This window comes from Strix uralensis, chromosome 12, assembly GCF_047716275.1.
Source record: "Strix uralensis isolate ZFMK-TIS-50842 chromosome 12, bStrUra1, whole genome shotgun sequence".
Taxonomy (NCBI): Eukaryota; Metazoa; Chordata; class Aves; order Strigiformes; family Strigidae; genus Strix; species Strix uralensis.
The window spans coordinates 2,903,185-2,926,180 of record NC_133983.1 but is presented as its reverse complement, the minus strand read 5'-3'; the positions used below and the strand labels follow the sequence as shown (position 1 = coordinate 2,926,180).

The following is a 22,996-nucleotide window of genomic DNA, read 5'->3' as shown; positions in this document are numbered from 1 at the left end:
GATGTCTTCCCTCCTGTTGTAGATCCTCATGTCCTGCCTGAGTCACCCTTCCTCTTGGCATGGATTGGTTTGTGTGCCCTCTCCCAGAAGCAGGGACAGCCAGGTACCAGCATCACCCTTGATGGAGGGTCAGTGTCTGCCGAGGCTGCCGAGACCACGGCGCTGCTTGGCCAAGGCTGGGGAGGCAGCTCGTGGTCCCAAGCCCTGGTGCCAGACCCTACACCTCGTGCCCAGGGCTCAGAGGCTTCGCCTGTGTGTCACTTCCCGCCTGCTTCCCGTTACACAAAGCCTTTGTGTCAGCAGATCCTGGGATGCCCTGCGGCACCTGCCTCTCCCCTCCCTCTCCGCCTCTGTGGCTCTGCCCTTTCCCGTTGTCACTTCTGTAGGCTGCTGCCTGGCTGTTCGGTGACCTTCCCCGCTGCTCCCACTGCTCAGGCAGTATTTTGGCCCCTGGCCATCTTAAACAATTAATGGAGGGGTGGAGAAACTTGCCATGTTAAATTACTTCCTCCTTTGGGAGAGGGTGAGGTCTCCACATCTCTCGCCTGATACCAATGCAGTTTGTTGCTGTTGCCTGAAGCGGTCACTGCCTCTCTGTTTTCCTTCTAGAAGTTAGAAAAACAATATTTCAGAGCACTCTTTTTGTATTTCTCGGTGTTTTGCTTAACCTGCAGCGCTGCCTCAGGATCTCGCGGAGTGGAGAAACTTCTCTGGACTTAGAGAAACGCAAGCCAAGAGAAGGCAGGGGGAAGATTTTGCTGGAAACCTCTTTGGGAAGCTGGAGACCTTCTTGGGATGCCTGCCGTGGGCTTGTTCTCCTCTAGCAGCTATTCAGATCTTCCCGGGCGAAGGCAGCTCCCTGCCACAAAGCATCCGCATTAAGCAGGTCTGTGCGGAGGGCCAGGCGTGTTCTGAGGGACGCAGATAGCAGCGGTGCCCTACGAGCAGCCTTCGAGCGTTGCTGGCTCTGCCTGTGTCTGTAAGGTCCCTGCAGGGCTGGGGAACACAGCACCCTGCGCTCGCTATGCCCCTCCACCGTCTAGCACTGGAGTTGGCTGTCAGAGAAACCTTTGAGGTCCCCTCCTCAGCCCCGGTAGTGTCATGAGTTAGATTAGTTGGAGCTGTGCTGGGGGCGGTGAGGGCTTGGATTACAGTCCAGAACTCAAAGTGCTTCGGTGGTTCACGTCGGAGGGGAGAGGAGACGCCCCGTCGCACACATGGAGGAAAAAGAGAAAAAAAGCTGCCTTTGGAAGTGAGGGGGAATAAAGGAGGCCGGGAACATGGTAAGGAAATCTCTGCAAAGGGCTCCTGCCCTGGGCACGAGCAGTGCTGCGCGGGATGGAGCCGCTATCGGGGCAGCCTGCCTGGAGCCAATGCACCGTGCTAATGCCGGGAGTGGGAAACGGCTCTTCTGGCACTTCCCGTTACTCGGATGGAGCACTGTACCCTTGGGTGCCAGCCCTGGGTGGTGGCTGCAGGGACATGGAACTCTTGTTGGCACTGACCCCCTCACGGGGTGCCTATGGGGGTGCAGCCCTGGAGCGAGGAGCTGGGATGGGGCAGGTCAGGCAGGGCCCTATCTTTCAGGCTGCCTGGATGCTGGGCTGTCCTGCCCTTGCCCTTTGCTAGTCCTGCTCTGGGGCTGTGGGCACTGCTTCCTTGCAGAGCCTGGAGATGGGGAGAGCATCAGCTTTTTTTCTCCTGCCCAGGGGGGGCATCTAGGGGTTCAGAGAAACCCCTGGAGCCAGGCAGGGGTCCTTCCCTTTCAGTGTCAAGTTTGCACGTGGGGATCCTTGTTTGGGGAGGGGAGAGACAGGCGAGCCCAGCCGGGCAGCAGAGCACCCTGGCTCCCTGGGAGTGGCTGCAGGGCTGTCCCCTGCCCAGCCACACTGGCGCTGCCCTGCAAACAGAGGTGCCCAGCCCTGGGGTGGCAGAGGCTGGAGGGATTGCTAGCCCCGTAGCACCCACTGAGCACCACTCTGGCTTCTGGTTCCTGGGCTCAGGCTGGGATCTGTGTGCCCAGCAGCCCTAAATCTCCTGGACCTGTCCTGCTGTGTCATGGGCTGCTTCTCCACAGCAGAGGGAACAAAGTCCGTGAGGGGGACAAGTGGCTTGCATTGCTGCTGTGCCTGGCAGTGAGTTGCTTTTTTTCTTAAAAGTTCAGCTTCTGGGCTTGGAGAAGCTTGGCTTTCACTGAAGGATGAGTTGTCCAATTTTGGGTTTCTGCAACCTGAGCTAAGCTCACGGACCCATGTCTCTTCCCTTTGCCACCCTCCAGCTCCCCTGCTGGGGACCCCGTGGCTGTCTACCCTCATATGGCCATGTCAGAGCTGTGCTGTGCTCTCCTCTCCCATCCTGCTGTAGAGGCCTGCGGGCATCTCACTACTTCCACTTTTCCATCCCAGTTGGGAGACCTTTTTCCTTCACCCCATGCCTAGTGTGTTCCTGGTAATTTTTGGTCTGTGCTGGTTATTGTATGAAGCTGAAATCAAAGGAGAGCACTGTTCGGGGCTGTGCAGGGTGGGTGCTATCTCTTGCAGCCCCATGGGCTCCATTTTGCCATAGGGACTGGAGCAGCGCTTGTGAAGCTCCTGCTCTGGGAGGCCTGAGGCAGAGACTAGCTGCTGCTACTCTGCTCCTGACTTTCTGATTCCCAAGGGCTTCATCCCCAGTTTAGGTCCTCCTTCACCTTTTTCTAACGTGTGATGCAAAAGCTGTCTGAAGCAGGGGCCTTTGTGCAGCGCGGTGCCAGGGTGGGGTTGTGAGCATATAGGGACCATGCATTGCTGCTGAGGGGGCCCATGTGCTTCTTAGGTGCTGAGCTCAGGCCTGGCAGCTCAAGGAGCAAGAACGAGGGGCCAAGCTGCCACAGATCCAGCAATGGGCACTAGTCACACTGCAGACACCTGTGGTCCATGGCCAGTGTCCATTCGCAGTGCTGTGGTGGACCAGTCTGCATTTTGGGAGGTGCATTTCTGTGAGCAGCTGAGTTGTGACTGTAGCTCCAAGCTGTTCTGTTTAACTTGAATTTTTGGTGTCCTGGTGAATCAACCAAATGCTGCAGGCAAAAGATTTAGATCTAAGTGAATGTGGGTCAGTCTGTTGGCCTGCATGAGGCTTCCCCATGGCCTCGGGCAGTCTGCAAGCCTCTCAGAGGCTTGGCTCCTGATGGAGATCTGGCACTGTGCAGCCGCTGGCTGCCCTGTTCTGTGTGAGGCAGGTGATTCCTCTTCATGGGGTGCCAGTCATGTTTCAGTGTTAGGGATGATGTGGTGTGTATATGGGTGCATAGGGCTGTTGCAGCTGGAGGATGGCTAAAGCACCAAATGTGTAAGATGCAGTAGGCCAAAGTAGCCCACTTCCATTAGAACTGACTTTTGCATCTGTGAAAACCCCATGGTGTGAGCAAGGCAGGAGCCTGTCTGGGCTCTGTCTACCCTGCTCATCCCATCATGGCTTTCATGGCTGGGGATCTGCCCTCGTTCCCTGGTAGGGATTTCTCCTCCATGGGAGAGGGAGCGGGCTTCACCTTGCCTGGTGCCTGCTGCTGCATAGGGCACAGGAGATGGTCAGGGCATATGGCCAGACCACAGTGTGCCCCACTTGAGGAACACCTTCCACCCAAGCAGATGTAAAACCCTGTGCTCTTGGGTGGTTTGGCTGGAAACAAAGAGAGCAACAGCCTTGCTCCTCCACTGCACAGTGTGGGGGTCTGGTTCCCAGCCTCTATCCCCAGATTGTGAGGGACAGTTTCCTCACTGGGAAGTTGCTAAAGCTGCAGTGGCTGGCCAGGGAGCCCAGGGCTGCTTTTCCACCCTTGCTAGGGTGATTGCTGCTGCTCTTCAATGGTAGCTGGGGCACTGTGGACCCAGCATGTGAATTCAGTGAGGCTTCTGCAACGGTGTGCCTTGGACTTGCCTGGGCTGCTCCTCTCATATGGTGGCAGGCTCCAAGTCTCCAGTCATCATGCGGGTGTGTAGAGTAGAGCCTGTGTGTATCACAAGAGGTGCAAATGCTGGTGTCTTCCTGCAGAGAAGCTCAGGTGGCACCTCTATGCTGGCAGGAGAGAGGATGGGTTTCAGCAGAAAACATAGTCTTTCTTTTGTCCTCTGGTTATGTCTTCTCCTGGGGTGGGAAGGAAATTAGTCTGGGAATCACAAAGAGCTTTAAGCATTGGGGATCTTCTTTCTTTATTTCTGTGCCAAAGCCATGAGCAAGATGTTGGAACACAGACAAAGCCCAGAGACATAATCCCGAGCACATGGAAGTGGTCTGAGAGCATCTTCTCTGGGGTAACAAGGATGACGACTTGTGCATTTTGCCCAGCTTCTTTCCAAAAACACTGGGCAGGTGAACATGCTGTTCATTGTAGCAATTTAAAAAAAAAAAGGTAAAATGCAGGTGATGTGCCAGCTGCATCCATGTATCTCTGCCCAGCAATCACCAAATGTGTTCTAGTACCAGGTGGGAATGAAGATACCAAATGTTTATGGGGAGATGCTGCAGGTGACCAGGAAGGACTGTACGCTGAGTGTCAGTGCTTAATTTCTGAAAATCAGCATCCAGTAGCATAACCATCTCTGACCATGCTGCTGGCCATCCACCTGTAGGTGCAGTCAGCTCTGAGGACATACCATGCTAGCAGAAGAGATCATAATGTGAGAGCCTTGTGAGCATCTTGCTGCTGGCCACTTCAGAAAAGATAGCCAGCATGTCTGCTTCTAAATACTAGAGCACAGTCACAGCTGCTCAGCTCCTGGAGCCTAATTTTTTAGCTTCACCTCAAACATAACCCTGTCTGTGACCAATCTGTGCAAAACTGAATCATTCTACAGTCTGTGGGCACAGCCTAAACCTGAGCATTGGTGTTTAGTGTGGGTGGAAGCCACGGACACAGAGGCTACAGGTCTCTTTAGTACCGAAGTGCTGAAAAATCTCCGTTAAAACAGTCAAGGTGTCTTCTGCAGGTGCTATAAACTTAACCCACCTGTGGGCACTCAATATCAGAGCACCTTTTGTTCCTATTCCTGGCTTTTCACCCATGAGGGAGCCCCCTGTTCCTGTTCTGCAGAGCTCAGTGTAGCCAAAGTCTGAAAAAGTGAGTAGTAGCACCAGGTTTGAACATGTTGCTGACTGAAGAGCAATGAAAAGCAAGGATAGCCTGCTAGGGTAAGCTGCCCACTTCTGGTGGTGGGATGATCTGTGCTTTCTACACCACTTGTGATACTGAGTTGTGACTCACTGGATGTGCCCTTGTTGACTCTAAAGGTTTGACCATGCTAATACCTCTCTGCTGCACAGAGTGCCTCGCCTCTGTTGGCTGGCCTAGTCTTTCATTAAAAAATGAACAAAAAAAAAAAAATGGGGCCTTTCTTGTGGTAAGTGCTCCTGGCTGGTTTCATATGTATCCCATTTCTTGCATCACTGGACACCAAGCTGAAACTTCCAAGATCAAAGCAGCACAGAATGAATCTGAAAGTCTTTCTGTCTGCTCAAATTTACCACCCTGGCATCAGGCTGGGATGCCCAGGATGAACCCTTGTTCCAGCTGGTGCAACCAGCCATTGATTTGAATGGAATCAAATGGCTCAGTGGCAGAGAAATGGGGACCAGATGAAGACTGCTGCATGTGCTCCTCCTGAACATTGGTGGATGTGGTAGAGGGGAGTCCCCATGGGGCCTTCTGGTCGCCCCCAATGGGATGCGATGCTGTGGCTGGGTGATGGTTTGTGTGGTGCGAAGAAAAGCTGTAGGAGTTCTGGAGAGCTGAGCTAGGTGTCCACCTTGAGCTTCACAGCCTGTGTTAGGTGTGGCAGCATTCGAAGGAGACCGAGTTGCAAGGCTTCCTGAGCAGGTTCTTTCAAGAGGATACCTTCCCTGAGGCTGCCTGTCAAATTTCAGTGGCTCCCAACAAAAACCTAGTGCTGCTGAGCCTCCAACATAGTTAAAGGATGTGGATTATTTGCTGTCTGTTGTCATCTTTCTGAATACATTTACCTTTTGAACAAGGTCCTTCTCATATGCTCAGGAGGCTGGTATGCAGACCCGTTAATGGATCAAGGGGAAAAATGCCTGTGGATGTATTCTTCTTTGTGTTTGGGCTTATAACCACCCACGTTTTGGCATACATCCCTTCTGTGCACAAAGATGTCTTTTAGAAATCGCTAGTTAAATCTCCACCCTCCTTTGATATGTATGGAAATAATGGGACACGTGAGACTGTCTTCTGTTTGGAAAAAAAGCTATAAAGGGAGTAGCTTTAAAAGCCTGTGTTTAGTCCTTTCTAACTCAGGAGTTTAGTAAAAGCAATGCACTGAATTTATGACTGATTTACTTAGCTTTCTGGGAGGCACGCATTTAGCATTGTATCCGAATATAGGGGAAATGTTTTCATCCGACTGCAGGTCCCAGGCTTGGCTGCTCAGGGGCAGGAGAGCTTGAGCATGTGTGTGTCTGTTCCCCAGTGAGCTCAGAAAGTCTTGGAGCAAAGCTGGGTCCCTCTGACCAGGAGCACTTCTCCCTGCGGGGCACAGACTGATGATTCTTGTGGTGGCCCAGGGCTGAGCTGGCATAGCCACAGCCATCTCTGGGCTGCCTGCGCTGTCCTTCTGGCTGATCCTTCCTCACAGCCTCTTCTTCAAGGTGAGGTGTGTGCTGGCATCTGATGGCTGTTGCCAGCTGTTTTCTCATATCGAAGACATGCGGGGATGTGCTGCTTCAAGGAAGGCTCCATTGTGTGCTTACTGTTTTCTCATGCGATCAGCCAGCCCCTCCTGGAAGTGCTACTCAGCTTCAGAGCGGATTCTGTTCCCTGTTGATGTAGCAGGATTTGTATTTCATGAACACATGGTAATACAGAGTGTTTAAGGCCAAAAGGAACTGTGGCTCATCTGTTATATGGGATACTGGGACCATAGAGTGCTACCTAGCTTCCACCCTGAGTCTGGGAGCTCTCTTTTAACTAAAACATGATCTTTTCTTAGTGGCATCCACACTCAATTATGGAGGTTGCAAGAGATGGAGAATCCACCAGTCCCCATGGGAGTCTGTCGAGCAGCTTGTGCACCTTGCAGAGGAAGGAGTGGGATCTGAACGTGATCCAGCCACAGCCTCGAGCTCAGAAAGCTGGCCCATAAGTAATAATCTAAATGCTGACCCTGTGAAGATCGTTTCTGGCACTCGTCAGCTGTCCTGCTGAAGGATTATCATTTTTCCTCTGAGCACAGCAGGCTGCCCATCTGTTGTAAGATGCCCCCAGATGGGTGTCTGAACACAAGGTGTTGGCTATGGCTTAATGCCTCTGACTAAAAGGTGTTAAAATGAGCTGACCTGTTTGGCTAAGAACTTACCTAGGGTATTTTAGAGCTGGCTGGTATAAACAAATCTTTCATCTGCCTAGAGTGCCCTGTTATTTGGTAGGTGTTAGGCACAAATGGTAAGGGGTACAAGATGCTACTGCTCAGGTTGGTTTGCCAGATGGATGACAACGTCTGAAGTTGAGAGTGAAGCAAGTACTGTAACTAATAGTAAGGTGAATGAGCTCAAGCAAATTCTGCTGTTGGGTAGCACAGAGAATGGATTTTAGTGCATTTGCAAGAAGAGCCCTGTGAAGAAAGGGAGTTTGCTGTAATGTCCCAGGACTTGTCTTGTGTAGAGGTGGCCTGGGAAATTCTTGGCTCCATCTGTGATATCTAACAGGATTTAGCAAGTCTTGTCCGAGCCTGTTGTAGGAACATGACATTCTGAACGTGGAGATCCCTGGCTGAACTGTGGCCAATGGTGCCAAACCAGGGCAACCTGTGCAGTCTGGTAGTGGGAGTGAAGAGGAGAGCCCTGGGTGGTCTTGAGGAGGTGGAGAGGTATGTGTGGCTAGTGCTGGGCAGTGAAACCACAGCCACCATGTGCCCACGCTCTTCCAGCATGAGTCTGTTGCTGGGAAGGGTGTTCCAAAAGTACCCAAAGCTTTACATCACACAGAGTACAACTTAGTTAATTAATTGCATGGTTAGATCTATGCCAATGATATCTGAAAAAAATCTGTGCTTAGACAGTTATTTCAGATTAAGGACTTAATCCCTTGATTAAACTAAACCAAAATGAGCTGGTCTCCAGATGTAGGATGGTGTTTTATACACAGCTCTTCTCATCCACTTGCAGGCCCTTGTTTCAGCAGGCCCTTCCCTTCATCAGGAAGACGTCTGTTTAAGGACAGGGCTTTCAACTGTTTTCTCACATGCACTCTAAACACCTATATCATCTGCCTGATTTATTGCTAATAGAAAGTAACAGGCCTTTGGGAGCAGGGGCTCATTCCTTGCTCTGGATAAGACACACCTTCTGCTCAGTTCACTGAGACCTTAGTACATGTCCCTGTGAGGAAAGGCTTCTTTCCAATTCCCAGTTCTGTTTCTAGCTAGAAGATGACTTTCTTGGATTGTGGGTCAGTGTTTCATCCCCACTTTGGCCTCTTCAATCTGTTCAGCAGTTCTCAGCAACTTTTCTGATGTGTTGGGTGTTGTGCAGACAGAGCAGAAAGTTACAGACGCTGTTCCAGAGAAGCTGGAGTATGAAAACCTAAAGGAAAGGGTAGAGAGGAGTAAGTGTGAATAGAGAGCTCTGGTGGGAAGAGGTGCCAGACTGCTGTGTCCGAATGCACGTGATGCCATTTGCTTTGGGGAGCAGGGTTTGGTCAGGTGATGCTCAAACAGCAGAGAGCTTGCTGTGCAAGCTGCCCCGTGCGTCTGGCTTCCCTCGGGGGCACGTTTAAGCAGAGGGCTGGGGAAGGCCTTGCTTCTCCAGGTGCGTGGGCTTTGCTCTCCAAAGAGCTGCACCAGAATGTGTCTTTGGCAAGGGTGAATATTGAGGTTAGAGTATGCTTAAGAGCAGGTTTGATTCTTGTGTTGCTGTATCAGACCTGTACAACATCCTGCAGGGGGTGTTGGCCAGGGGAACAGGCTCAGGTGACTGTTGCTGGTCCTGTTGCCATGTGCCAATGTCTGCATTTGGCCACCTGAAGCATGGTACAGTCACACTACCTGTACCAGGTTGCCTCTGCCCTCCACTGCTGCCTGCATTTTGCCCTGGCATGAAGACAGCATTGATATAGCTGTGCACTAGCTCCAAAGCTCGAGGCTTGCAGGAGGTCACGCTTCGCTTTCAAAGCGATCTGGGATGTCCCCCTTGAGTGAAAACAAACCAGCCCTGGCCTGGCGGGGGGATCACCCAGCTTTGGGCCTGCCTTTCACTGGCTGAACACGCCCAGACCTACAGCATGCGCAGAAGCGGGACCTCAGAGCTGAAAAGCAAATACATCATTTTTCCCTTTGTTTAATTAAATGAGAGATCATGAGTTAATCGCTTCCAAGCGCTTGTTTTCCTGCAGTGCCTGGAATGATAATCCTGCGCGTTGCCCAGTAGGAGCTGCTTTGGCTGCCGCAGCCGCGTCAACCCGGAGAAGGGCCGGGGGAACAGTGGGAGGCATCTGGAAATGATTCTCTGAGCTCCGTCTGCAGAGCACCACTCCCTGCAAGGCTGTAGGAGCTGGTTTATCCACAGGCTGGAGAGCTGTCCTGCCTGCCCCAGCAGCAGGGGAGCTAAGCCAGGCTACAGCCGTGACCAGCACAAGGGATCCCACGGTGGAGTGCAGAAGGCAGCTCGTTTTCAGAGGCACAGCCCATGGGTGAAGCTGGCCTGGGTGAGACTGCAAACACTTTCCTCCCAAGTGGAACTGGGTGCTGTGCTTTCCTCCCTGAAACGCCTAAAACAATAGCCCAAAGAACAGGTAGAGCCATTCCTGGTTATCTCACAGGAAGGTGGTGTGATTACAGCAGTGTGAATGCCTACCTCTATAGCTGCAACATTTAATAGTACGTTATTTTAGTGAAAACATCCAGAGGCAGGCAGGGTGCCGAAGGCAGGCGCCCTCCTCCCAGCCTCCCCCTGAGCCTCCGACTGAGCAGCAGAGGGGGGAGCTGGCACTTGCTCTGGGAAGATTTTTTTTCTCTTGAACTCATTGCTGCTGTGTGATTAGAGCGGCTCAGGAAATGGGGCTGGGAGAGTTCTCCTCCCTGCAGAAACGGAGTGGGAAATCTCAAATTTTGTCAGAAAAACAAGCCTTGTTTTTAGCCAAGGACCTTTTTGAATGGAGAAATGTCTCATTTTTAAAGGCAAAGCAGCCTGGCTTTCGGCTTTGTATCAGAAAGTGGAAAGGCTTCGTGGAAAGCCCAGAGGTCTGTTTTTACTGGAAATGAGGTTTCTCAGCTGAGAGCTGAGCAGCCCCAGCCAAGCGGTGCAGCACAGCAGCCTGTGCTGGCGGAGGGACCAGCTAACCCAGTCCTGCTCAGCGCCTGCTGTGTGCTCCTTTTCCCCCAGTCCCAAAGCTGGCTGGGGGCCACGGGCAGGCCCTGTGCTGCAATGCTTGGACCTCTGCCTCTTCCCAGTTTCACTCTTATTTATACTTTCCAGTTCTGGGGAGTGGGAGGGTTGGGTTGTTTCTTCCCCTCACCTTTGCAGACTCTGGTCTCCTCTGTCCTGCCTTCACACTGTCCGTCGGTACCTGGGCAAGAGGGGAGGAAAGTGGGTGCGTGCAGGACGTGGCCAGGCTCCGGGTAGCCGGCAGAGGAGGGCAGAGCTGCAGGAGCTCCTGGCAAGGTCTCCCTGCTGAGCAGGAGCCGAGACACTTGGTGACTCAGAGCTGGGCATACCACGGCATCACTTGCTGTGCTCGCAGCCTCTCCCGGCTCTGCTCCACCGCCCAGCTATGCTTCTCACCCTGCCAAGCCACGGCAAGCGCTGGATTTAACTGGGGCACGTTGGGATATGTAGTTTCGTTCTTTGGCTGCTTAGATGGGGGTCTAGGTTTCTTGGAGCTGAGCTGCAGATCCTTTAGCTAAATTCCTGCTGCAAGATGGATCCTCAACATGTTACATGGGCCAGTCCAGCCTTCTAGAAAGGAGCGCTGTCTGCCATAAGTCATGGCAGTTAGCCTGGTCTCACCGTACTGATGGTTTTTAGGAGTCTTCAGACAGCTAAAGACTGGGCTTTCGGCAGGGAAGATCTGTGCCTCTTCATGTTCTCCTTGACAAAGACTCGGCATTCTGTAGACAGAAGTCTTGAACGAGATATTGACTTCTTAGCAAGGTGCTTGGGTGAGTTGTAGGGAAAATGGTGCCAAAGCTTTGTGGCCAAGATGGGTCCAGCAGCATTGTAGCCCTTTCCTGCACCAACTTGTGTTGTCCTGAGCCACTTGGGTTGCTGTCCCAGGCGCTTGCTGGGAGAGCACAGGTATTCTGATGCTGCGCAAGGTGTGTAACCCTGGGGATCTTCTTCCTGCTCCTCTGGCAGGCTGACCTCTTGTTCTCCACACCCATAGGAGGCTCTCCAGGATTCAGACTTAATTGGTGAGCAGCAGGTCCCAAAGAGGAAGAAGTTGAGTCCTGAGTCAGAAAGAAATGGCAGGAGTTCCCAGTGGCTGGAGCTGCTACGTAGCGCTCTCTGTGCCCACAGAGGTAGGCAGAAAAATCAGTTGGTGCACCTAGAAAAGCTCAAGAAGCACCTGATTACTCCAGATGCCTCTTGGCAGGCTCCTCTCCCACCCTGCAGCATCTGCTTGCACCAGGAGAGGTAGATGTGTCCCCTGAGCAGGGTTGTAACTGATCCTAGGCTCCTCTTCCTGCTGCCTGCTTGTTAGTCCTGACTTGGGGCTTCTGCCCAGACACTTGTAACCTTATATTTCCCTGACTCCTGGTTCTTGCTGCAGTCTGTGATGGGGAGAAGGGCTCTTAGGGCTGAGCAGCAGAGCTTTGCCACAACAGTCTTTATTGCTCTATTCATTTCACTGCATCTGTGGCTCCTGTTATATGCAGGGGAGGGAGGGCAGCCCATCCCACCCTACACATTTCTCCCTGTTCAGATCCAAGCCCTCTGCCAGCTGTGAAGCCCTCCTGGGCTCTCCCTACTCCCCTGCCATTCTGGGTGGGACTGTGTTAGGTTGTTCCCATTACACTGCTTTGCCCATGGAGCCCATCCCATCCTCACGTGCTCTTTCCTCTTCCCTTGCTGTGCTCCAAACTGGCAGCCAGCTCCTAGCTGAGGAGCAGTGAAAGCTGGTATGGCCGGACGTGACCTTAACCTGGGCTTTATTTAGCGCCTTGATTTATAGAGGAGTTATTTTAAAAGAGTGTTTCTCTTTTGGGAGGTGTGGTGAGCATGTGGTGGAGTGGTGGCAGTGAGCTGGAGTTCATAGGTTCTCCCGTGCTATTAACAAAGAAGCATTTGAGTCCCAAGGCACCTTTTTGTTTGGGGAGATGCTCTCTGGCTTGCTTGGAAAGCGCTCCTATTAATGTTTGTGCTGGGTGGCTGAAAAGGAGCAAGTGTCCAGGACCCTTCCTGTGAGGGGGATGAGGCAATACTGTTGGAGGCTGGGAAGCCTGAAACTTGCAGCCCTGGAGGAGGCTGCTTCCTCCAGGAGACTCCTGTGCTGGGCTCTGCCAGCTGTGGAAGTGTGCCAGGGCAGGAGTGCCCTCTCCTTGGATTCTTGCTGGGTTTAGCTTGTTCTCCTCCTCTCTGGGCACTGTCCCCTCAACCTGGGTTGCAGGTGTTTTTCCTCATGCCTGCTGGGGGTTGCATCGCCTGCTTGAGATGAAGGATGTGGTTTGTAGGTAGGATGAGCTCTAGATTTCAGGTTTACAGCCTCTGGAGCACAGGATGCTATCCTCTTCTCTTCCTGTCTCGAGCTGGTTTGTATGGGTTCCCTGTGCCTCCAGACCACGGCTCCTCCACACCTGTGGCAGCAGACACTGCCTGCAGGCTAGATGTGTGAGTCTGGCCATCTGCACTCCATCACTGAACAGGACCACACGGCCTCTTGCAGCCCTTGTTGAGGGCCACTCTGCAATCTGAGAAGTTAATACAAATAAGCAGCCCCATCCCTAGGATTGTAAGTTGGTTTAATGAGCCCATGATTGGAGGCGAATCTGCTGCTGTTGCAGGCTCCAAGCTCTGCCATGTGTCACCCTCCGTGTTTCAAGGTGGCTTCTGAGCCCCTGAGGCTCTGCCATGCTTCACCCTCCACCCAGGCAGGACCCATCCCTGGGAGGCCGCCATGGGTGGGTGGGAGCACTGAAAAGCACTGTTGTCTCCATGTTCATCTGTGGCACACGGAGGCTGTGTCCATCCTTGTTCTGTAGCTGCCCAAAGATGCTATGATCGCATGCAGCATGATGGGATGTATGAATTTCCTCCCATGTTGGGGGCTTTTCATGTGGAATTAGCAGAGATTGGTGAAAATATCTCCTCTTTCTACCAAAAAGTAGGGGTTGAAGCCTTCTCTCTGTCCCTTCAAAGCCTGCACAGCTATCATGGCTTCGTGGTATAGTCTAGCCAGAGAGAGATAAAGCCTCTGTGCTAAAGAGTGCACTGTTAAGACTAAACTGTGCAATGGCTACAGGCTATGGTTATTCTGTGTTTTACTAAAGGAAGGATAATATATGACTTGGTTTATTTTAACCATATAAAGGATTTTTGATTCAGTGCCAATGTTAATAATTATCTTGTGAAGGCTTTGCTAAGGCAGTAGGAATGGTGTGAGAACCTGAGTGATGCACTGACTCATGTGCAAATATTTTGACTTCTTTGTTTTATTTGCAATACTAAACGTAACAAATTTCATTTAGGGGGGACTGATATCTAAAAGAATTTTGCTCAAGCACGGTACAGGGGCAGAAGATGACACAGAACCAACCCCAGCTGGTTTTGACTGATATTTTGAGCCTGTGGACTGTGGAGGGTCAGAGGGAAATTGTTGTCAGATGCTACCAGCAGTTATGCTACTGTGATAGAGCCCAAGCACTTGGCTGGGCTCTCTGGGGTGGCTGGTGCCGGCTGGGAGAGCACCTGTGTCAAGGCCAGTTTTATCTGACAAGGGCACAGACGCTTGCTGGGACAGTTGCTGTCAGCAGAGGTTACTGGAGGCACACTTGCCTTCAGCGGGCTGTTCTTGGCCTCTCTCTGTCATTTCACAAGAGCGTGGGAGAGGAACGGTGTGTAATGTTCACAGTGTTAGATCAATGTTTAGCAATATTCATACGTCCAATTTTAAGATGCTTCATCCAATTTTAAGATGCTTCATGTTGGCTTGGTACCAATTTCCCTACCCTAGAGCCCTCTCCGTGCCTTTTTTTAGCAGGTCCAGGATACCACGTAAAGGGAACATTTCTTATTTAGGCTGTCTTCTCGGGTCTGTACAACTCATCCCACAGTTCCTATCAGTCCACTTTCTCTTCTTATCTTTCCTGAACTCTGCTGAGTTCTCCCCTTGTACCCTGTGTGGGGATGGTCTTGACTAGAACTGTGCAGAGAGCAGTCAGCTCTTGGCAGTTTTCTCTTGACCTCCACAATATCTAGTGGAAGATTTTTCTCTGGAGACCTGTTCCTGCAGAGGAGGAAGTGCCTGGGAACTTCCAGCCTTTCCATTTCAATTAATGGAATAAAAGTTGGGGGTTTATATCATTCTTTTCTGAGTGTAAAGAAGCCTGTTTATAACAGCCTTCTCCTGCCATTTAGGATTGCGGTTAAATGCTCGGTCCTAGCATTCAACACTTGGAAGTGTGCACATAGGCCTCCTGCTTTTTGAGTCCTTGGGTTAAGAATATGAAAAATAGCTCCTTAACCTCTGTTTATCTGGTTGAGTTGACCTTGAGGGGTATTGCAGGAGGCAGCTGGTCCCTCAGAAGAGTTACAAACACTTCAGGAGCCTGCTGCCATTTAGCCTTGCTTGTTGCTGACATCGGGAGAAACAGCAGAAGTAATGAAGCAGTGCCGTGCCACGGGCAGCGTGTGGTTTGCCTGTCACCCACGTTCTGCCAGCTCAGGGTAGGCAGGGATTGTGGAACCATTGCCTGGGTGTCCTCATCTCTCCTGTGCAATCCCGCAGGCTGTCTTACAAGAAGGCTTTACAACACAGCAGTGAGTTTATATTGTGCTTAAAACACCCAAACCTCTAAAGCAGGAATTTAAAGACTGTTGAGCTGTGAGAGATGTGAAGGCTGGAGTGAGGAGCATCATCTCTGCTCTGGCTGCAGGTCAGTTCAGGCTTGCTCTGAGACTGTCGTGTTTTCTCAAGCCAGCGGAGGTATCTGGAGCGATGAATATGTGCTCCCTTGGAGTGGAAGAATCGAAGCAGTTTGCTTCCTCCCGATCCTTTCATCCTACTGTTCCCTGGTGGTGGTGTAAGCTGTTGTAGTGCTGCTTTGTTTAACTTTCTCTCCCAGTCTTGCTGTGGGATGGAGGTATGTTTTCAGGCATGTCCATGCAGCTGTTCCTGTTCTGCGGGAGGCTGTCGGACTTCTGGGCCAGCGGCTGAAATGCTTTTCTTTTCTCTAGTGAAGGGAAGTGGATTTAGATCAGATGAGGATCTGGCCAGACACCTGAGTAAACTTTCATTTGGTTTTGTAGCAAAACTCACTCTCACTGGCTGTGAGTTAGTCAGAGGGGTCCCCTCTAAAATAGAAGGAAAGGAGGGATCCCGATCCTCTTTCCAGATGTGTACAGATTTACATTTCTATTATTATTTTTTGGCAAGCTCTCTTGATTTACACCCATATGATAGATCAGATTTTGGCTTCTAGCACTGGAATTGGTGCTGAGACCGTGGGCAGGCTCTGGCTGGCAGGCTCTCCCAAATGAAGGTGGAAGTAGGGAAGCCATCGCCTCTGATCCCCACGCAGGAAACGGGCATCCTACATACTGATGCGCATGCTCAGGCACCAAAAGCCACCCTGTTCACACGCCGTCTGTGGATCCTGTTGTGAGGCATCTCTCGCTGCAGAAAATTCCTGGCTCCCGGAGTGAACCTCTCATGAGAGGCAAACAGCTTTGAATAATGAGGAACTGCACTGGTGAACAGCTTTCCCCAGTACGAAAGAGCTCCAGCAGCTTATCCTGTGCAGGGACTTCAGAGCACAGCAGGCTGAGGAGCTTCTACCCAACTATTGTCCCTGCAACTCCCCTTACCCCACTGAGGAGCGTAACACAGGGCTTTAATGTACCCAAGTGCTGGCCAGCATCTCCAGCCCTGGGTATCCGAAACACGGGGCCTGCTGATCCATCCACCCCATGATACTCTCGCTCGCTCGCACGCACTCACGTGCTGCGGTAATGGTTTAATAGCAGCCCCACCCAGCGCAGTCAGGAGAAGGACTTGCTGCGTAAGCAAAAGCTGGGAAATCTCGCCGCTGTGCACAGCACTCTGCGAGCGCTCCACTCGCGTTTTGGGAGAGCTTTTTTGTGTTTACCTGGGATTGCCGGTGCCAAAAGAAGCTAGAAAGGAGAGCAGTTTGTTCCTTTGATCTTCTCTCCTCCTGCATTTGGAGATGGCTGCGCTCCTGGGTGTAGGGCTCATCAGGGCACCAGGGCGTATCGGGCTGTGGTACCGCTAACGCTTTCTCTCTTGGCAGGACTCAGAGTCGCTGGACGGTTGCATTCAGAGTACGTTATCAGCACTCTACCCTCCGTTTGAGGCTACCGCAGCCACTGTTCTGTGCCAAGTTTTTGATGTGGTGGAGAAGACGTACCGTGGGGATGGACTGCGCTACCTCATAGACTTCCTGATTCCAGCCAAGCACATCCTGCAGTGCATTCAGCAGGATGCCTGTGTGAGTACATCATGCTCTCTAAGGCCTGCGAAGGCTTTCTTGGAGAGCTTTTCTTCTCCTCTCGTATGTAAAACGACTGGCAAAAACTGCTTGCATGTGTACGGCAGCCTAGGTGGGAGGGCAGGCAGACAATTAGGAAACAGTTGAGAAATTGTTATTGAAACTTAACCATGCAGAGATCAGATGTGGAGCGGTGCCCTCGCCTTCCATAACCAGGAACACTGAACAGAAGGCTTAAGGGATTCAGAGGAAGAGGTTTAGAGAAGCGTTTGCTGGATATGGCTGACTCGGGTGGCTTCTAACCCCAGCCATTCCCTGGCCCTGTGGATGGAGCTGCTGGGCTCCCGCCGCTGGCAGCAGGACGTGCGGGGCGAAATGCTGCCAGTCAGTGTTTTTCCCAGAACTCCAGCTCCCCTTTGATGGTTGCTGGAACGGTCGCAAGGCTCAGTAGCCCCGAGGAGTCACGTTACATTTACTGCCAGAACGAGTCCAAGATTAACGTGCTTTACTGTTGGGAGTCTAAAATGTTAGAAACGATGAGTCAAATGCCTCCATCACAAACTTGGCTCAAAGTCTGCAAGATGAAAAAAACCAACCCCAACAACCTAAAACTAGGGTTCGTGCTAACCTTTTTGTCTCTGAACCTAGAGGGTGCGTGTGGTCAGGCTTTTGATAGAAGTCCTCATGGTGGAGGGCAAGGGGCTTCTGGGAGGAGGAAAAATATTAAATAGAAGCTGAAATAGTTACTCATTTGTCTCAAGGAGGTGAAATGCTGAGGGGAAGGACTTATCACATATGATGGATCTATGTAACAACCCCTGGGAGCTGGTCACCCTGCAAGTGCTTTGGTGCAGTCTTTGTCCTGCCGCACTGTCACCAGTCTCTAGCTTTTGGTGCCGGCTGTGTAAACCCAGGAAGATCCAAGGTTGTGCATAAGGACTTTGGGGAGCTGCGCTCTCACCCTGAACGCTCGAACAGGAATTATTCCATCGGTGTATCTAGCTGCCACTTTCTAATTCGATGGTGCGTAGCATGTTTTTCCCCTTTAAAGAAACAAAAGGCTTTTAGCTTGTACAAACTGGTAATTATTGCAAGACGTTTCACGGCTTTCCCCAAACCGCCTTCCTCCCTGAAGGAGGCAAGGTAACAATTTCCCCACGCCCTGAGATCTCGGCAGCTTCCAAGCGCCTGGCGGTGCCCTGGGCAGGTGAGGCGGTGGAGGGGAGGGAAGGGAAGGAGCCTGGCTTGGGAGCGGAGCCCATTGCTCGGTGTGGCCCTCTGCCCCCCCATGGCTTGGGGGAGCTGGGCCTGCAGTGCTGCTCTCCCAAAGGGGAGGTGTTCAGGGCAGTGGCCGGGTGCCAGCGAGGGAGTCTGCTGGGCAGTGAGCGGGGCTGGCTCTCCCTGGGCAGCCGGGCAGGGGCTGGTGGGGCCACACACCCACCACAGGCCATGGCTGCCCTCGGGCCCAGGCCCCTGTGGGACAGGGGTGTGGTGGCAGGGAGGGCCTTGTGCTGCCTGGCAGCCAATGAAAGGACAGGTGAGGCTGCGGCAGCCAATAGGAGCGTGGGGCTGCCTTGATGGGCAGAGTGGCTTTGGCTGAGCTGCGGGCTGTGGAACAGGAGGTGCTGAGGTGGGGGGCCCTGAGGTGGGAAAGGTGTGAGGGCGGTGGGTGCTGGGGGGCCCTGAGAGGTGTGAGGGCGGTGGGTGCTGGGGGGCCCTGAGGTGGAAGAGGTGTGAGGGCTGTGGGCCCTCGAGGAGCTCAGGGTGCTGACAGTCCCCCAGGCTGGCCTGGAGGCAAGGGGGTTGGTGGTGGCTGTGTCCTGTTGGAGGGGGGAACCAGTGTGGTGGGGCTGTCCTACACATGCAGCACGGTTTGGGGAGGGGGTGCAGGGGCAGGGGCCATGCTTGGAGCCACCCTCCTGTCACAGGCCCAGGAATGGGGGCAGGCCCAGGGCCTGCCTGGCACCCCCTGGCCTGCCCAGGAGCCACAAAGTGCAGGGATGGCGGGGCAGCCACCGCCAGTGACCGGCTGCCGAGGGCTCAGCATTAGGTATCAGGGGTCTTTGCTGAGGTGTGACATGTCTGGGAGAGTGGGCAGCACGAGGCAGAGTGCAGGCACAGGCCTCTCAAAGAGCACAGCTGGATGCCCTGAGCCTTTCCTTCTTGCTTGTGACCCCTTCTGGCCCTGACTCATGATTTTGTACTTCCAGAGTGACAATACAGGGAGACCAAGGGAAGCTCTAGGTACCTTGTACTGTCTTTAGAAGTGGGCCCAGGCTATCTGTATTTCATTTAGAAGTCTGCTTGTTTGAATTTTTATTGCTGAAAGTTATTTCTTTAATTTGGTGGGGACTCTTCTTCCCCAAACCCCAAAGCCACTGTGTTCCCCTTCTTTTGTCTTCACTGTCTGAAATCACAGGACTATTTCTTGTTACTTGTTGTTTAAAAGTTTTGCCTGCTTTTTAGAGAGTCTAAACAAAAGCAATGTTTCCTCCTTAGTTTGTAGTTCAGCTGGTACATGTGAACTTTTTCTAAGGGGGGGAAAAAAAAAGTAACTCCTGTCTGAATGGCTACTGTAGGAAATCTTGAGAGTGCTAAATCTATTTCTCAGATTCTGCAGTGACAGAAGTGTAAAGCAGCTTCATGAGGTATTAGACAAGGTCATAGGCTTCGCCTTGGTGTATTAAAATCAATAGCCTGTATGTGATCCCCAGGGGCTGGAGAGGGCTGTGTGGAGGGGTGTGCCAAGGAGTCTGTCTCTACTCAGCACAGAGTAAGAAACCAGGTTTTGCCCCTGGCCTTCAGGTGAGATCCTGAGCTAAATGGACCATTGGTCTGTTCCAGCCCAGCCATCCCCAGAGCTCTAGGAGCTACCACCTTTGTGCCATCTTTGTTGTTGGTGCCTAGCTCTTTCCTCAGAGGCAGATTTATTCCTGGCTGCAACCACTGGGCGTAGAGTCTGTTCCTGGCACTCCTCTGAGCTTGGTTTGGCTTGGTAGCAATTGGACATGAGAAGAGCACATACTGGAGCCTCAAAGTGAAATGTGAAAACAACTGAAATGAGCCTCTTCATGTAATCTTCCCTTTGAAGGTCCTTTTTGGAGCAGGAGCAGCATGAGGATGCTCCACGTTTAAAGTTCTGAAATGTTTAGGCTATTGAAGGACTTACATTCCTGCTTGCACGTTACTCTAGCTCTTGCTGCAGTTTAGATTGGGGCTTTGTAGGGTTTTTTAGGAACTTCAATGCATTCTGTGTTTTGGTGGTTTTATTGGTGAGTTTTCGTCCACTTGTCAGTCAGTAGGCAGACAGGTCATCTAAATGGTGAGGTTTGATTTTTGGATTTCTTGATGTATGAATGGCCCCCAAATAGGTTACTCTGCATCCAGGTTTTAACAGAAACTCAGTGTCAGGTAGGTGCAGATGGAATTCAGCTCTGTTTACTACTGATTGTGTTTCACTTTTCAGTCATATAAACTATTTGTAGTAGTTTGGGAACTAATCTTTTTTTTTTTTTTTTTTTTTGTCTGCGTGTTCTTCCCCCCAGAGGCCCTTGGTACAGATGGTCTTAATGTACCTACTAGAAAATATTCTAATGGCAGCAGAAGAGTTGATGTGCTCTGGTGTAGGGTGCAGTGGTATAGTCTCTTCTGAAAAATAGCACATTGGTTTTGTTTAAAACCTTGTGTACAAAATATTTGGCTTGGGCACTTACTGTAAGAGATATGAGATACAAGCTGTATTGACTGAGGTGCTTTGTGAGTCTTGAGCTTGATGGAAAAGTCAGTGAAGTATGTACAGCCTGAGACTTGCTGAAGCCAGTAGCAACTTCTGCAAACTGGCTGCTGTCTTGGTTTGCTAAATTTAACTGTGCTGTGTAAGAAAGGAACTAGCTGGTAGAGGCATCTGTGTCTTAGAGATCAGAAAGCATAAGAACATAAGACTACCTTTGAGGGAAGTACAAGTTACTGTGCGTTCGGTTATAGGACTTTTAAACTCGAGAGAAAAGAAAGGGAGGTGGGTCTGCTCCAAGTTCAAGGTTAGAATATAAAGGTAATATTAATATGAGCCTTCAAACAAATGAAAACTAAAGTAAGGTTCAGTTTAGTAGTAATACAGCATGTAGGTACAACAGTAAGGCAGTTGCACTGAATGAACAGAAATAAAACTACCGCGACTGAAATGGATATGGAATTGACTGTGGTGAGGAAAAGGGCCTGGCTGGTCTCCATCCTGGAATATGGAAGAAGTTACCATGTAATGCCGAATGTCTGATAACAGGGTTTTTTATTGAATCTGTTAAGTCAGGGATACTAACAAAATACAGAGAACAAGCTGAGTGTACAACAACATGCACTGAGCAAGGACTGAATTAACTGACCCATTAAAAACTGGATAACACTTTTTCATGTGGCTTGTTCTATGGCAGGTAGTGTAAGACTAACCTTTCTCATAAACAAGCTCTCTCTAGAGAGAAAAGTTTTGTTGTCTAATCTCTTCCATAAAGGATTTAGTATGGAGTCATATGGAAAATTAATTACTGTGTCAAAGGGATGGAGGTTTGTGGAAGTATTGCAAGATGGGTAACAAACTGGTGAAGGGGACGGTGTTTGTACTGCAGTGAAAACTGAATTGGAGGCAGGAGTCACGAGACACATATTACTGCTTATCCATGACCTTGGCATAAAAAGTAAAAGTGTGCGTATGACAGATATTTGTAATGAAACCAATCTGGGAGACATGAGCAATAACCTAAAAGAGAAGAGTGATAAATGTATTGCACAAGATGAGCTCTAAAACTTTGGACTTAAGTTTTTATAATGGTAGACTCAGGACAAGCATGTGCCTCCACAAAGTAATAGGCAGAATTTCTGTTGTGAACTGGGGTTCATCAGCTTGGAAAGAAAAACTAGCAGGTGACTGGGTTACTGTAGGGACATGACTGAAAGACAAGTGTGAGCTTAGCTTTAAGAGATGCTTCTAGCACAGTTGGGAAGTGTTGGTGCAGTGTTTTGCAGTGCTCTGCACAATGAAAAAGTGCAACAAAGAAATGTGTTTTTTAAAAAAATAAAAAAGCATCACCAAGAAGGTGCTTCAGGCAGGTCAAGGGAGATGTGGTAAGGGGATGTGACATGTCTTAATAATTTTAACCAATGGGAACCCATCAGGAGAATAAGCTCCAGGGTTGAGGAGGAGAAATCACTGAATCTGATGGTTTGGACTTTCAAGCCTCTGAACAACTTTGCATCAGGTGCAGTGAGGATAAGAAACCTGGCTGGGCTGAAGGTATTACCTGTTGTTTCAAGGTGTGTGAGGATCCAGGAGGTTTCTTCCAATTCTGTGGTTTCTCTGCTAAATGGCAAAATACATGAACTAAAGTGTTTTTGGTTTTGTTTTTCTTTCATCTGTCTGGCCTGCAGAATACAGCATTTTTATAAAGTAAGAGAAACAAGATAAAATGTCTGAAGTCTAATGCTGCCAATACTAAGACTTTGTGCTTCCAGATGACAGCTTTCTAATTTAAGTATTGCATCTGATAAAGGTGAATCCTATCTAAACCCTTGTCCTGACAGAGAAAGATTAATTTAATCATGAAACTGATGGCTTATGTCATGGCTCAATTCAAATCTTGCTTTACCCAAGCAGAATCAAGTTCAAAGCACTGATTTTATTTTTTGAAGTTGTGAAAAATCTGTAAATAATTGAGTCAAGTCAGTTCAGCCATGAAACTTCAGTTCTTTTATTTGATTTGGATTTGTCTGAGACTTGTCCTGAGCTCTGCTACAGTTTGGGAATGAGGAAGTCCTGGTATGCTCAGTGCAGTTCCTTGCAGCTTGCTGATGGGGCTTGCTGCCTTCTTTCTCTGTGGTGCTGTGATGCTGCCTCCTTTCTCCTGCTTTGTCTTCTCCGTATCTCCTCCTGTTCACTGGTAGGTTGCAGCCATCCCTTGCTGCTGCATCCCATGTAACTTGTCTCCACCTGTCTTGCATAGGCTCTCGATAGCAGCAGGTGAGTGATGCTTTTTACCTGGCTCCATGCTCTTCAGTTTGGCTTAACTGAAATTAGGTGGTCATGCTTCATACTCCAGCAGAGAGCATTACGGAGTAAAAGCAAGTCCTCAGACCTTGGCATTTTCATTTTGCATTCCCTCATCAGCAAAGCTTTTCATTACCTCCCTTCCCCCAGACCTCAGTCTAAAGACCCAACACTGCTTCACCAGAGAAAAGACATCTTGTGGTGCCAGACTGACTAGTGGCATCCCATGGAATGAGGTTTCTGCATCTACAGCCTCTTTCTGGAGGCTGGTATTGAGTGTACCTGGTACAACTGTGGATGCTCTGGAAGT

At 50.6% G+C, this 22,996-nt stretch overlaps 1 protein-coding gene across 3 annotated transcripts in view; it reads left to right on the top strand.

Annotated features, from left to right (window-relative positions):
* Positions 1–633: 633 nt before the first annotated feature.
* The window catches only part of PLEKHG4 (pleckstrin homology and RhoGEF domain containing G4), a 91,622-nt gene continuing 69,259 nt past the window's right edge, over positions 634–22,996 (top strand). For 2 of the 3 annotated variants that reach the window (XM_074881569.1, XM_074881568.1), the window contains exons 1-2: positions 635–1,283; positions 16,455–16,652. In XM_074881569.1, the coding sequence (XP_074737670.1) occupies positions 1,281–1,283; positions 16,455–16,652 (201 nt within the window). In that variant the 5' untranslated portion in view covers positions 635–1,280. Of the gene's footprint in view, positions 1,284–16,454; positions 16,653–22,996 lie in introns of all 3 variants that reach the window. The other variant, XM_074881567.1, reaches the window with a different exon arrangement.